This window comes from Conger conger, chromosome 9 (genome assembly GCF_963514075.1).
Source record: "Conger conger chromosome 9, fConCon1.1, whole genome shotgun sequence".
Taxonomy (NCBI): domain Eukaryota; kingdom Metazoa; phylum Chordata; class Actinopteri; order Anguilliformes; family Congridae; genus Conger; species Conger conger.
In genome coordinates, this window is record NC_083768.1 from 23,024,690 (window position 1) to 23,040,268 (window position 15,579).

Here is a 15,579-nt window from a genome sequence, read left to right on the forward strand (position 1 = left end):
ATTTAAAACTTTGGTGCTCGCATACCAGGCAGTTAAACGATCAGCCCCTGTATATATTCAATCCTTATCAAGACTTATACACCAACAAGACCTCTCCATTCTGCCACTTCGTGCCGTCTGGCGCCTCCTCCACACCTGCACCTCATGCTCACGACTGCTGTCTGTCCTGGTCCCATGGTGGTGGAATGACCTCCCGGTGGATGTCAGAACGGCAGTCTCTGACCTCCTTCAAGCACAGACTGAAGACCCATCTCTTCAGGCTACACCTTTCCCTCCCCAACTCACCACCATGATTAGCCTTAGACTGTAATGGCACTTATGTATAGATTGTATAGATATTGTTACTTGTATAGGTATTGTTATTTTTTGTATTCTAGCTGCAATTGTGGTATGCTAGTTTGAAGGTTGATTGTACTCTTAATTAAAGGGTTCTGATTTTCTGCATCTTTACACTAGGACTTGGAACTATACTGTCCTCTCAGGTCCTCTTTGCACTTGTTCTTGTGTTTAAATTGCACTTTGTTGTACGTCGCTCTGGATAAGAGCGTCTGCTAAATGCCATGTAATGTAATGTAAAAAAAAGTGTTTTATTGCCAATTTCACTTTGTTTGGTGGTTAATGGTTAGTGGTGCTAATAATTTGTGGTTTTCAGGAAAGATGAGATTACTAAATAAAAAAAACATTGAAACATAAATATATAAATAAAATGTAAATATATTGAAATATATATAATTTCCCTGTATGTTTGAACATAAAATATAGAGCATTATCCATGTTGTTTATTATATGCAGCCGTTTTCTAAATATTTGTGCAAATAATTCTGGAGCTCACTGTCTGTCTCAGCCTTTCTGCATAACACTGTCATTTTAACTTAGTGTGCTCAGTCACCCTGGAGCAAGTTGTCTGTGAAATGTAAACCTAAAGGAAAAAAGGAGGGATTGAAACGTGTACCTTTTCATTCGATTGTTTTGCCCCAAACCCATTTCTGGTTGCAACACTGCAAGGATAAAATATTGCTGGATATAATTACATTACATTACATTCTTTTTTTTATTTAATGAGATTTTATTTTTGTGTTAAAATACATAAATTAAATTTCTCTATAATATTATATTTTAGGCCAGTGGCTCTTGATGGAAACACATACAGACCTGACAACTTTACACTACATTATTGGCTTTTGGCAGATGCTCTTATCCAGAGCGACATATAGTTGATTAGACTAAGCAGGAGACAATCCTCCCCTGGAGCAATGCAGGGTTAAGGGCCTTGCTCAAGGGCCCAACGGCTGTGCAGATCTTATTGTGGCTACACTGGGAATTGAACCACTAACCTTGCCTGTCCCAGTCATTTACCTTAACCACTACGCTACAGGCCACCCTACAACGAAACATCTGTGAGCGTATAAACCACAAAAACATTATTTAACAACAGAAGTGTAAGATTATCTATATTTATTAATGTATATTGGTGTACCATTAGTTACTGCAGCATAGGCGCATACCTAGTTAATTCATGATGAATTATACTATTTTCTAATAATTTAGATACATTTTTGTTTCATTATTCCTGTCTGTGAATGGTTAGTAAAATGAGACTACTCCAAAGTCAAAGTGAGATGGGTGCGTGAGGGGTTGGACCCAAAATGCACGACTCAGAAACAGGGGTGTAATAAAGTAATAAAGAGTGTCCAGTGAGCGTAGTCAAAAAACAAGCAATGTTCATACACATAAAATCCAGCCAAAACCAAAGTACAGTACCGAGGGAGAAGGCAGTCTCGTAATCGGTACACCATGCAAAAAGTCCAGTAGCCAGGAAAGCTGTCAGCGAGGCAAAAGCACAAAGACAGCAGGCAAAGTCGTGGTACAGGCAGGCAATGGTCAACAAAACAGCAGTCAATAATCTTTGGTCAATAAACAGGCTTGGATCGTAACGGGTAGACAATGGCTTGACAAAACCGCTAAAGCGGTGCACTCACGAACAGGAGGCAACAATTTTGCAAAGACATGACATGGAACTGAGCTATATATGCAGGTGTAGACAGGTGTAGACAATTAGCTTGAGAGCAGCATGAGAATGGAAATCAGGTGTGGAGGATTGACAAGTTAACAAGATAATTAGTAATCGTTAGTAATAAACCTATCCTGCCCTAGCATTAGTAAATTAGTAAATGACATGTACAAGAAACGTAAGGTAACATGAACACATGGTTAGAATGTTAGTATTACCCAATCCTAGCGTTAATCTTGCGTTAGCAGATTAGTAAGTAGACAAGGGAATTTGAAACAATTAGGGAAGAGTGAGTATTCTGGGAGCGAGCTCAATATAAGAATGTTCAAACAAATAAGGCATGAGGATATGGCCGTTACAGTAACCAAAGTAAAGACTCTCAAATATAACAACAAGCCTCAGTCATAATAACTGAAGATTGGCACTGAAACCAAAATAGACTAAACTAATGAAGGGAGTGGAAACAAGGTAGTTCTGTTGTTTGTCATTGAAATGTGGAGAAATGTGAAGATTGAATCACGTTTTCTTCCAGTGGCGCCAAAACAAGACCACAGTGAAAATCCATATAGGTACAGCAGCAGAAACAGGAAGCAGGAGAGCCAGTCGGTCTCTGGGGCAGGTGCAGTATCCAAAGCCATCTAAAAAAGGGATATAGTAAAAACAAATAACTCAATTCTGCCATATTAATGAGTAGTCAAGCAGCGAGACATATCAACATACTGGATCACATGAATATATTTAGTTTGACATTTTGATGAAGGGATCCCATTATCCTAAGGGGGCTTAACCATGCGGGAAGAATGAAACAAAATGACAGAAAATTACAGAATTACTGGTCTGGTACTGGTCATTTCTCTTTATACTGCTTCTACCAGAGCTTTCAACTACAAAAAACGAAAGTCATTTTTGTTGTTTTTGCAATAAGCTCCTCCTTAAAGAACTGAATTCCTCTAACTAGAAGCTTATTGGCAAATAAGAATTGCTTGACAGAAAAGTGTTCACAGTATGAATGCTTGCACTGAACCAGATTTTTGAGCTTTACTGGTATAGGAGACCACAACTGAAAGTTGCCCAGGTATCTTCCCATTTTAAAAGCCTCATTACATTTCATCATTCAACATTTATAACTCAACGGCCTTGTAATCCAGTCGCATTCTATATACATCATATGGCCAAAATGAGAGGCAGAAAGGAGAATAGTTTTTGTATAGGTGGCTGCTCAATGGAACTAGGATAAAAAAAAAAGTACAGACTTGCAGCAGTGTGTTAGATCATATGCTTCATTGCTATGTTCTTTAAAAAAATCTCTGGTAAAAATCAAGTAACATTACATTACATTACAGGCATTTGTCAGATGCTCTTATCCAGAGCGATGTACAGTTGTACATCCTCCCCTGGAGCAACGCGGGGTTAAGGGCCTTGCTCAAGGGCCCAACGGCTGTGCGGGATTAGAGCCACCGACCTTGCAGGTCCCAGTCATTTACCTTAACCGCTACGCTGCAGGCCGCCCCTAACACACACCCACTGAACAAATACAATGTTTTTCCAAAGAAAACCTTTGTATCAAGTCTGATTTATGATCAGAACTCTGGTCAAATTATGGGATTAATTAAAAAAAATTAATTAATATATTTTAAAAATGAATGCATTAAAAGAGAAGAGGTTGCCATAATGTTTCTTGTCATTGAAAGCATCATACTATAAAAATGATTCTCACTGGTCATTATAAATTATGAAGTAATTTGTGGAGCAATTGACATGCTTGAAGTATTCTGCAAATGGAAGCTGGGTTTAGGAGGAACATTTCACAATTGGAGACACTTAGGAACAGATTTATGTACATGAACTCACAGTGCAAAATGCGGCTTGACGAGGGTGTGTTGGTGCGGTCACAGTCTGCCTGAAATTTACGTCTAACTTATGAAGGCTACGGATCATTACATAATCAGCTAATGGGACTGCCTACAAACCGCAGATCTTAAACAGTGCATTGAATACTTTTTTTCACTTATCAAGACCTATACACCAACAAGATCCCTCCGTTCTGCCACTTTGTGCTGTCTGGCACCTCCGCTTCGCCACACCTGCACTTCACACTCACGACTGCTGTCTGTCCTGGTCCCACGGTGGTGGAATGACCTCCCAGTGGATGTCAGAACGGCAGAATCTCTGACCGCCTTCAAGCGCAGACTGAAGACTCATCTCTTCAGGCTACACCTTTCCCTCCCTAACTCACCACCATGATTAGCCTTATATATGCCATAGACTGTAATGGCACTTATGTATAGATTGTATAGATATTGTTACTTGTATAGATATTGTTTTTTTTCTAGCTGCCAACTGTGGTATGCTAGTTTGGAAGTTGATTGTATTCTTCAAGGGTTCTGATTATGTGTATGTGTACACTAAGACTCGGAACTGTACTGTCCTCTCGGGTCCTCTTTGCACTTGTACTTGTTTGATCTGCACTTCATTGTATGTCGCTCTGGATAAGAGAGTCTGCTAAATGCCATGTAATGTAATGTAATGTAATTTTCACTGCATGTGGTTGCTATGTAAAAGCGTATTGAGTGCAGGCCAAATGTGTATTCCAGCTGTGGTGGCTATTGCAGGGATAAAATGGGAACGTTATGTGGGAGGTTCCACAGCCCATCTTTTCCTTCTTCCAGATTAATTATTTGTATGGCTGGGTGTTTGTCACAGAAGTCGGAGGTGATTTTTTGACAGTCCCTTTAATTCCCCGTTTCTTTTCCGTGATTGTACTAATCAAAACAAACATGTGCTCTTTCTGCGATGGACAAAAGTGCTTAAAAGCAGCATATCATTGAATTTAGCCTACTCACATTTTTTACTAGCAGCAACAGATTTTTTTTCAACTTCAGTTACTCACACTACGGTTGAGCATGTTATTTCAGTCACTTACAGCACTGAAAACATTTTGTTAATCATAAAAACCAAAAACAAGCACACTCGTTCTGGAAGATGACCACAGTGATAATTTACCAGTCTTAAAGGATACCGGCCGCTGAATGACTTGACTAATAAGCCGGTTCCTCAGGGTGAAGGTGTAGTTTGGTGCACGGCTATGGTCCAGCTCTAGGCGAGTTCGCAGGAAGAAAAGCCCGTCATCTCCTTCCAAGGGGGAGACCTCTGTGTGGTGAGAAAGGTTTTGGCCCTTGGGATCCACCCACCAGACCTCTGGTTCTGGGTACCCCTTGCTCTCATACTGGAAACGAATGTTAGTTGGATGGATCTGCACCGTGAGTTGAGGCTCTGTGTAGAAAGCTGTACAGGACAAGAAGATCAGAGATAATCCTCAAGTTGCCATTGTCTGCATTTATTGTTTAGTTGTGTTCATGTCTGTGGGTGTGCATACATTGTAATAAAATTCACTACTTTACTCACTGTATTATAGTTTACACAATTTTTGTGCATATTTAACAAGGGTGCCAGAAAAAATAAACTCAAAATGATGTTGGAGATAGAGGATCAAATTGTGAAGACAGACAGACAGACAGACAGACAGACAGACAGATAGATAGATACTTTATTATTAATTATATTACATCAACTCAATGTCCTGACATTTTACAACTTCAGGACATGCTGTGAAGTCAGTTCATTGGAAAGAGAAGGAAATAAACAGATCTGACCAGTTCCCACAAAGTCTACATGCCTTCGGCTATTTCCAGAAACAGCCCTCAGTATTTCTATTTTTCCACTCTTCATTTCAACATTGCAAAACATTTTTTTAGAATACAGCTCTGATACTATCAGTAGCCAGTCAGAAGAGAACAAACACAATATGTGCCTTTTATAGGCTATATTGGGAGAAAAAGTGACTGCCTTTGTACAGAACACACTGTGGCACACAGCCCAGCACCACCATAAAGGGGCACTGTTTCCTACATGATAGGCTCAGAAAAAATCTAGAACTTCCAGGAGCACAATCGCTGGCCATTATGCTAGCGCTGTTATGATATTAATAAAGTTTTACTTTATTCCTGGGATCCACAGGTATAAAATATATTGCATAAAACCTTCAATGGGTTCATGCAGAAAAATATACACACAAAAAATAAATATGAGCTCACAGAATGCTCTCATCTGCGGATGTATGAAATGACGTGAGAATTAAAGAGATAGTTGAGCCTTAAACATATTAATTTGTTCTTACCTCCAGACATGTCTTTTGACCAACAATGGCAGCTCTGGGCAGCATTTTTCACAAAAAGGCCACATTGCAAGGTCTCATTTTGTGACTGCTGTGTATTACGGTGCAATGGACATGGTAGCCATCCAACTTGCCTGCAAATTTGAGCCGGACCTCAACTTCAGCAGTCCCTTGCAGACTGCTCACAGAGCACAGATAGCGGCCTGCATCCTCTTGCCGGACCTCTGCCAGAGCAAGAGACGCGTTGCCATTGACGAGCTCAGTGGGAAAGAGCCGCGTGCGGTTGTGGTAGCTGAGGCTCTGTCGGTCAAGCTGATCCTTTCCGTAGTAGAAGCTGTGCACCACCTGGTAGTCTTCCACCCTCTGCCAGGTGACCACCAGCCCATTCAGACCAGAGCTTGGGGTGTACCAGCACCCTAAAACCACAGGCTGCCTGTACACTCCCACCATTTCTGAATCAGGGGTTCTAACTTCAAAAGCAGCTGATAAAAAAAAAAAACAGATAAGTAAAAGAAGAATTTTTAAGCCCCTTTTCCAAAAAGCACATGTGCACTTAAGTTTACAAATTCAGACAAATGCATCCAAATTAGTAGAAGCGCTTTAAAATTATTTTTCCATTTGGCAAACATATACATTTTTAAAAGCAAATACTCCTAAAATGAGAGCCCTGAAACAAAAGGTAGATACATCAAATCATTACATACAGTACATCGATGCAATTCAGTAGACTCGAAAGTGATTTGAAATAACTTTTGTAAAACCCCACGCTAACCCAATGACGGAATTTAGCGAGGGCCGAAGGGCAGAGCTGGTAGAGGAGCTAGCCCTGGACGACCTGTTGCACCGGGTCCATTAGGTCAGTCAGAGACCACGCACACTGTCCAGAAATAGTGTCCTTCCACCACAGAGAGACGTCCACCTCCAGCGGAATTCACCTCAGAACGCAGATCTGACCCATTGCGAAGTCCTGAATCACTTCACTACTACGCAGGTTGAGCATATGGTAGTGGAATTTAGATAGACCTGTTTTAGGTGAATCAAGGGAAAAAGAAACCAAGAATCCAATACAGACAGTACAACTACTTATGATAAACATACAAACAATACATACATAAAAGAGGTGGATAACAAATATTTTCCCTTTGCTCTGACACAATCCACCTATGCCAGTCTAAGGCTTTAATGAACTCCCTTATGACATGACAAGGGTTCTTGTGCAGACAAAGGTCCAGAATCTCTTGCTTGGCAGCAGCAAACCACCCTCGGCATATGTTCTGCAGGCTAAGACACGCTCGATGGGTCTGATTGATAAGTGAACGGCTGATAGAAAGGAGCGCCTGCGCTTCAGATCTAACAGCCGTGAATATATTTTTTGTAAACTATTAATGATATGTTTGAGACCAGTGATCATCTGGTTTACCAAACTTGATATAAATGAGGATTGTGAATTATCCTATAAGTATTGGACGGCAGGTCTGCCTAAGTACTCAGAAACTAAATTATCGAGCTGAGCCTGTAGCCATGCATACTACTACATTGCAGTATATTGCATGCAGAACAGAATGCTGGGAAGGTTAAAACTAACATATACCAAATACAAGATGTATGTATGGGTGAATGTCTGCATAAATCCATAAGTCCAATTAAAGAATGATTAAAAACAAAAACAAAAATACACATTTATGCAGGATGAATGTCTGCATAAATCCGTAATTAAATTAAAGAATTAATCAATAACAATAAAAATATACACATTTATGCAGGGTGAATGTCTGCATAAATCTGTAATCAAATAAAAGAATTGATCAAAAACAATACATCAAAACAAAACAAATCATACACTCCCTCAAGATAAATCATTGGGAGTGCAGGTTCACTGCTCTTACAACAAGTAACACCACACGTGACAAACAATTAGGGAAGGAGAGACAAGACGCACAAAGGGAGCAGTGGGAGCTGTGAGGGAGCAGTGAGAAACTGAGAAGTTTGAAACTGTGGGGGGAGTAGAATGACCAGTGAACCAGTCCTCGCCAGAAAATTACCCCCCTTATTAGGTTTTATGCCCAGGGATGTAAATAAGAGGAGGAATTGCTTCTTCTCTTTTACTCTTAAATTTGCTTAAGCATTTTTCATTTGGAACACCTTCCAAAATATAAGCCAATTCAGTGTTACTGGGCTATAAAGACCTCTCCTGTTGTAAACATCTCACCGTATAGGTACAGATGCGACAGGTCACTGTAAATCAGTGAAAACTTTAAAGGGTTCGTTTCATGGCATTAACTAGTTTATCTATGGTCTAGGAAATATTCTAATATATATATTTTGTGTTAGTGGGAGCAACCACACAAACATACAATTAGATTTTTAAGTACACACATGCCACAGTTAATCTAACTGACATCCAAGTAAGTATGTTAGTGTTATTAACTAACAGTTCCTAAATGGCATGCACAGACATGCAGTATACCGTATATAATAATATAAATCCTCTGCATTCACAGTGGTGCAGCTAGAGCACACAAAGTGAAGCAGAGGAAACTGATATGGTGCACCAAGATGCACTTTACGTTTGGCCTATGCCTAAATAATTTAATATATCCTTATAGGATAAAAGATGTAATCAGGGAATTCATCCTTTTTTATTAAGCAGATTCCCCACCCTTGTAGCAGCGCACCAGAGGGGTGGAGACTAGTATCTGCAGTGGCACCCAGCGGCCCTGTGACGTAACATCGGGCCCAGTACACAAAGGTATCGCAACCACTGATACAGGCCTCAATCACTGAGACTTAAAACTGCGGTTCCCTACGGACAGATACCCGATAGTCCCGAAGTCTTGTTGTAAACACCACACTTGTTGTAACCACCACAGTCAGAGGGCTTGAGTCTTATACCCGCCGTGGAACACAGACACACTCGGTTCAGTATCAGCACTCTCCAGACTCTGCTTCTAGGTCTGGAAGCTAGAACCTAGGCTATGCCCCTGATTCAGCACTTAGTTGCAACTTATAATGATTTATGCAATTATAATGGAGAAACTTGCCACCTTTAACGGAGCTCAAGCTTACTCCAAAATTAATATTATATATGCGCATCCTAACAGGTATTTATTATTAAACCCACTGATCAGTTGGTCTTTGGTCAATATTGTCCCCCTGAGTATTCAGTCGTAATTTAGGCTGAAAAACGTACAAGATGAATTAGAGTCATGGAGATCACGCAAGTTACAAACAAAATAATTTATTCGCAGGCAGATAGGTTATTATTTACTTGCTTTTATGCCAAATCATATGTTTGAACCAGGCGGCAGTGCCATAAATCAACCTGGAGGGGTGGTCAGATCTGGAATTTAGACCCCCACTCTTGGGGGTTGTTAAGTAGGGAAAATGAGATGATTCCCAGAGAGGAATCCCTTGAGTTACTGAAACTATGGTTTATTAAACTCCATTTGGTATGAAATGCATCTCACCCGATTCCTTGATTTTACCAGATCACATCCATACAAACAGGCTTTCCCCTTGGAAGTGACCAGTTGTGGGGTCACGGGAGAGGTCACCAATGATTCTTGTCCCATGACTTAACTGCCCTTAACCACTCATACAACCACTATATATCTTCCCCTTATCTCCTTTGGTCTGAACCTCCCCAAAGGTAGTCCAAACAGTATTGTTGACACATACCAGAAGCCCCAGCTCTCAGGTTCCTCACAAATGGCAGCCCTTCCTGAGTCCCACTTTGCCTTTGGATACCCAGTGTCGTAGGGCTGGGTTGACCCTAAAAATGGGTCACCCATCTGGAATTTACAGCCAAACTCCCACCAGTGAGACCTTGGTCAGGGAGCTAAAACAAATTACTTCTACAGAGACAGCTTTTGCCCAGTTTTCCCTCGGCTCCTGGATGGTTATGATATCAAAGGTAGACTGTTACAAAAACTAGACCATTACACCAGTCGCACTGAACCAATCAGAATAACACCAAACATTACTATATTCTGACCTGGGATTATCATGAAACATCTTTATGCAGTCTCCAGTATTCCTGTGCTCAAACCCTTCAAGGAATGTGAGAGAAGGGGGCTCCCCAGGGGGCCCAGGAAGACTCCTCCAGGAGCCCTTCTCTAGCTCTCCCCCACAGGCATGGGTGCCAAAAGGTGGGGGCTAACAATGTATGCTCCGGGAGGGGGAAGTCAGCGCATGACACCGAATGTTAATTATTACTGGCTTACACTTTTTAGCAGCCCAAGATTTGTAGAATTTATTTTTTACCCTCCCAGAGGACTCCACAATTTAACTTTAATAAAATTGCAAAAACGTGTGGTCTACCTGCCTGATATTTTGTTTTTAAATAATTGCCAATATGTCTTGAGACGGAAAACTAAAAAGTAAATTACATTTAATTTCATGTAAAGTGCCTTTAAGAAAACAAAAGACAGGACATTGTAAAGAAGACCCCAAGTGGCCTCCAGATTCGTAGATCTTCCACAAATATATATATTTGAATTCATTTTTGAGACATGGTTAGGCTGGTTCAACTTTCATGTGGTTTGACCCCAGGAAAACAATAAAAATATGTTGTGATTCTAAAGATGTTTATTCATTGAAAAAATATATGAATAAATTTGAGTTCAATCCAAATCAGATATAATTTTTCACCTAAATCAAAAAAGGGCCGGACAAAAGTATTGGCACCCTCAACTTAATATTTGGTAGCACAGCCTTTAGAAAAAATAACTGAAAACAATCGCTTCCTGTAACCATCAGTTTCCTACACCTCTCTACTGGAATTTTGGACCACTCTTCTTTTGCCAACTACTCCAGGTCACTCAGATTTGAAGGGTGCCTTCTCCAAACTGCTTTTTTGAGATCTTTCCACAGATGTTCTATGGGATTCAGATCTGGACTCATTGCTGGCCACTTCAGAACTCTCCAGCGCTTTCCCTCAAACCATTTTGAGTGCTTTGAAGTGTGCTTTGGGTCATTGTCCTGCTGGAAGACCCATGACCTGTGACGGAGACCCAGCTTTCTGACACTGGGCCCTACATTGCGCTCCAAAATTCTTTGGTAGGCTTCAGATTTCATGATGCAATGCACACAGTCAAGGAGTCCAGTCCCAGAGGCAGCATAGCAACTCCAAAACATCCTGGAACCTCCACCATATTTGACTGTAGGGACTGTGTTCTTTTCTTTAAAGGCCTCATTTTGTTTTCTGTAAACATTGTGTTGATATCCTTTACCAAAAAGCTCTACTTTAGTCTCATCTGTCGACAAGACGTTCACCCAAAATGTTTTTGGCTTCCTCAGGTAAGTTTTGGCAAACTCCATTGTGGACAGAGGTGTAGGAAACTCATTAATGGTTACAGGAAGTTATGGTTGTTTTCAGTTATTTTTTCAAAAGGCTGTGCTACCAAATATTAAGTTGAGGGTGCCAATACTTTTGTCCGGCCCTTTTTTGATTTAGGTGTAAAATTATATCTGATTTGGATTTTTGTCTATTCTTTTTTGTGTTTTTTCATTGCAAGCCAAACAAATAAAGATATTAAAACCAAAACATTTGTAATTGCAACAATTTTCTGGGAGAAACTGAGCATTATCTGACAGAATTGCAGGGTGCCAATACTTTTGTCCATGACTGTACATTTATGCAAGATGCCGGTTTAATTCAAAATGAGCTTGGAAAGTCAGTTAGTGGTGCAACTATTTACAGTTGTAACAACTGAAATATGTCATGTTAGAGGTTTGAGAACATTAAATACATTTAATAAATAACATTTACATTAGGAATTGATAATAAATAAACTGATGATACACTCACAAATCTGTGTAATTTCAAATAAAAAGTAAATTTGCCTTTTTTCTGGCATAACTGGTCATTGTCAAGTGGTGCAACCAAAGAAAATACTAATTTAAATATATTAATAAGAACTAAAACTGCACAATTGGGCCAGAACTATAACTAACCACTTATGTAATGTATACGTGATATTGTTCTTTATACTGTACTTTTTTCTGTCTTTTTAGGAGAAATAGGAAGTTAAAACATTTAAAAATTGCCCATGGTGGCCCAATGGTATAAAACCGTAATGAAAAAAAGAATACAAATGTACCATGTGTTATGCATTAGACACTATACAGTTATTTTTCAGTATTCATAAATGACATTTTCTGGGTGTTGAAATGGACGATTCTGTATGAAAAATTAATTTATGCAATTGTAAAAGCTATAAAATAAACATCAATACATTTCAGCATTTTGAAAACACTATCATGGAGACCAATCTGTCATCTTCTTTTGGCCACATGCTTTTCACATACAATACACAAAGAAAAATAGGTCACTCCCAGAAACCATACGATCCTGCATACATTACTACGTAGTATGGCTTTAACTCAAAACTACGCTACAACTTATTCTCCTCAATATGATGGTAGAAAGGGGCTAAATGGTATTTCATAGGATAGAGACAGGAGCATTCTAATACATTCATGTTGTAAGTATCATGATTTTTACAAAGACGCTCGGTGGGTTCTACCAAAACGCTCTACTTTTGAGATTTAAACCCCAGAACTGATGGTTAAACTCTCCTCGAACAATAAAATAGTTTCTTACCTTTTAATGTTACACAAGTGTACGTTACTAAACTGCAGAATAGTGGATGGTAAATCCTCCGAGAGAACAACATTGTTGTCAAATCCAACGATTCTCTACGGCCGAAACAATAACCAAATTCAACAACTACGTAGGTTAGGTTTATACTCTTAGTTTGAGCTGGCTCTTCGGTGAATGATTAGACTGCATTCTAGCGGTGATTTGTGAATTGGCTAGACCAGCGGTCCCCAACCTTTTTTGTGCTACGGACCGGTTCAAGGGGTGGGGGATAAATACAACGAAATAAAATGGTACGACCGGCATAAAAACAAATATAAAGTGCATACAAATACAACTCACCATAACGCTGAATCAGTGGGATCAGTGTGTTCTTTATCTCTAGTCTACTCCATAATTTTGCTGTCACTAGAGAAAACCCAGCTTCACCGTGAGAATCACCGGAGACAATACCAGGAGTCCTACTTAAAATACGGGAACCCGTATTTTAAGTAGGACTCCTGGTATTGTCTGTTAAATGCAGCTTTCTTTTTCTTGGTATTCGTAGGCTCTTCTTCTGTCTCCTCGTTGGGCCTTTTCCACATTGCAAAGAAGCTCTCCAAAGACGTTTGTTTTTTACTCATGTTAGCTAGCTTGTGGTTTTAATTTTGGGGGTATCACGTGTACCGAGACAAGCCTTCACAAGTCTTGACATGCGTAAAGCACGTAGGCAAAACGGATGTAATTGGAAGATAATCCGGTTTTTCCAAAATAGGAATATTTCCTGATAGGAAATAAAATAAGTTATTTATTCTTTCTGTGCGGACCGGTAGCAAATGACCCACGGACCGGTCCCGGTCCGCGGCCCGGTGGTTGGGGACCGCTGGGTTAGACGACTATAGTTCAGTTGTATGAGTGGAAGCCGAAAGAGCCGACTCTTATTGGTGAACTGAGCCAAAGGCTCCGACTCACTGAAAATAGCCGGAATGCTTGTCACTGATTCAGAGCTGAAAGAAGTAGTGACCTTCTAGGACTGGAATTGGGGGGCTAATGAAAACATCGAGATATACTATATGTAACTGGAGACAGCCTCGCCTTTCCAGTCCCATGGATTCCTATGGGAGCTGGTTTTATCACAAACTAATATACCACTGCCTGTCGTGAGTTATTGCTTAAATAACCACCAGAGAGCAGTAGAGTTCCACGAGACTCAACTCCTGAAGGCGTACAATCTCATCCATAAAGGACCGGTGTGGGTACATGTTTTATTTTTAAGCCCATAACAAAGACGCCTGATTCTACTTGAGACCATGATTAGTTAATTAGTAGAATCAGGTGTCCTTGTGCCTCCACACTGGCCCTTTTTGGATTGGACACCCTGAACTGGTTGAGCATAACTTTTTCAGTCCCAAGCCCAATATGAAGTGGCTCTAAATCCCAGAGGGTAAATTAAGTATGGTTTTAATTGGAGCTCAAAACTATAGTATAGCAGTCATTTTGATTGGTTGAAAAGGTCAAGAGTGCCATATTGGGATTTTACAGTAGTTATGCTTGTGACTGAAATGGTTAAACTCTAAAATGGTGATCATTATATTCATTATACTCTGACAAACTGAATGCTGTTAATATCATAGCATGTCAGTTGTTTAAAAGCTATGATGAGCTACTAAAAGCTTTAATGCTTCTGGGCCAGAAAAAAAAACAGAAATATCAGTTTATATATTTATTTGGGGATTAAGGTTTCATGAGCATATGGAAATGTCTACAAGCAGCTTGTGAAGAACTGCAATTGGAATACCATTTCCTTTTGTTCCAGCTGTTATGTCGAAATCATAGCAGGAAATCACAGCAGCATGAGTACTGATGGTTTTGGATGAACAGAGAAACAGTGGCAAGTCACAAGAACCAAAGTTAAACAAAAAAAGGGAGCAGAGCGTAAGCAGTCAAAACATTTATAGCCCTCTTCATTTACACATTGGTCTCCAACCCTGGTACTGGAAAGTGACAGGGTCTGCTGGTTTTTATTGTTACTCTGCATTTAATTAATCAATTGCAGTTGATTACACAGTTAAAGGAATACAGCAACATTTTGGGAAATTTACTTTTTTCCAACTTACCCAGACAACACGTTTGATTTCATTTTCATTTTTGTGCATTCACTTGCTGGGTTTCCATGTTAGCATAATGTGTTAGCTTAGCATAAAGACTTGAAGCCTATAACCGCTGAACATACATGTTTCCTTCCGTCTTCCGCTGGTTGAGCGCAGTGATCCGCACACCTTCTGAAGGCAGGGACAGCTCAATGAGATCTCTCTCTGCTGAATGAGGTGTGCATTGATAGGGTTGGAGTAAAACCCTATAGGATGGTAGATCTCTGGGAACAGGGTTTGATAGCCCTGATATAAGGTTTCAATCTTCTGCCATCTGGGTTGGGGTTCCTGTCTCAAAAAAAAAAAAAAAACATAAAAAAAGATTAATTTAAAATTAAACCAAACCTGGATGCAGTTAAAAGTCCTCTGATTTGTTGCTCCTCACATGCAGTTTACAAGGGCAAGGTGCTGATTCATTGAGGTTCAGCAACATGACCACAGATTTTCTATTACCTAATAAGATATTACATTTTATGTAGCCAATGTTTCAAATTCTGTCTGCTATTGTTGAAGCTAAAAGATGTGCTACCTCATTGTGAAAAACCATGAAACCAATGACAGAATATCCATAGTAATCATAGCAGTGCAGAAAGCTCCATAATTACAGGGATCATCAACTCTGGCCCTCAAATCAAAATCCAGCCCTGGTTTTCTTTTATCCCGA

The 15,579-nt window shown here is 39.9% G+C and overlaps 1 protein-coding gene across 4 annotated transcripts; it reads right to left on the reverse strand.

Moving 5' to 3' along the window:
- Window positions 1–1,017: 1,017 nt before the first annotated feature.
- LOC133136239 (CD276 antigen-like) lies at window positions 1,018–13,656 on the reverse strand. Of its 4 annotated transcripts, XM_061253547.1 has the most exons (5): window positions 13,129–13,203; window positions 12,790–12,884; window positions 6,320–6,667; window positions 5,015–5,296; window positions 1,019–2,649 (listed from the first exon to the last, which is right to left on the reverse strand). In XM_061253547.1, the coding sequence occupies exons 2-5, from the start codon at window positions 12,860–12,862 to the stop codon at window positions 2,528–2,530; spliced, it is 825 nt and encodes a 274-aa protein (XP_061109531.1). In that variant the 5' UTR covers window positions 12,863–12,884; window positions 13,129–13,203; the 3' UTR covers window positions 1,019–2,527. The 4 variants fall into 4 exon arrangements, with proteins under 4 accessions (XP_061109533.1, XP_061109532.1, XP_061109531.1 ...); XM_061253549.1 differs by lacking the exon at window positions 12,790–12,884 and having other exon boundaries at window positions 1,018–2,649; window positions 13,129–13,656; XM_061253546.1 differs by lacking the exon at window positions 13,129–13,203 and having other exon boundaries at window positions 12,790–13,113.
- Between the last annotated feature and the right edge of the window lie 1,923 nt (window positions 13,657–15,579).

What these genes read in the sequence shown, in the direction of transcription:
- LOC133136239 (XM_061253547.1), bottom strand. Translation starts at nt 12,862, where the DNA reads ATGTTGTTCTCTCGGAGGATTTACCATCCACTATTCTGCAGTTTAGTA. An exon ending in GGTCCGGCTCAAATTTGCAG is followed by an intron (nt 5,297 to 6,319) that starts GCAAGTTGGATG and finishes TGTCCTGTACAG; the next exon opens with CTTTCTACACAGAGCCTCAA. An exon ending in GCCGGTATCCTTTAAGACTG is followed by an intron (nt 2,650 to 5,014) that starts GTAAATTATCAC and finishes TCCCTTTTTTAG; the next exon opens with ATGGCTTTGGATACTGCACC.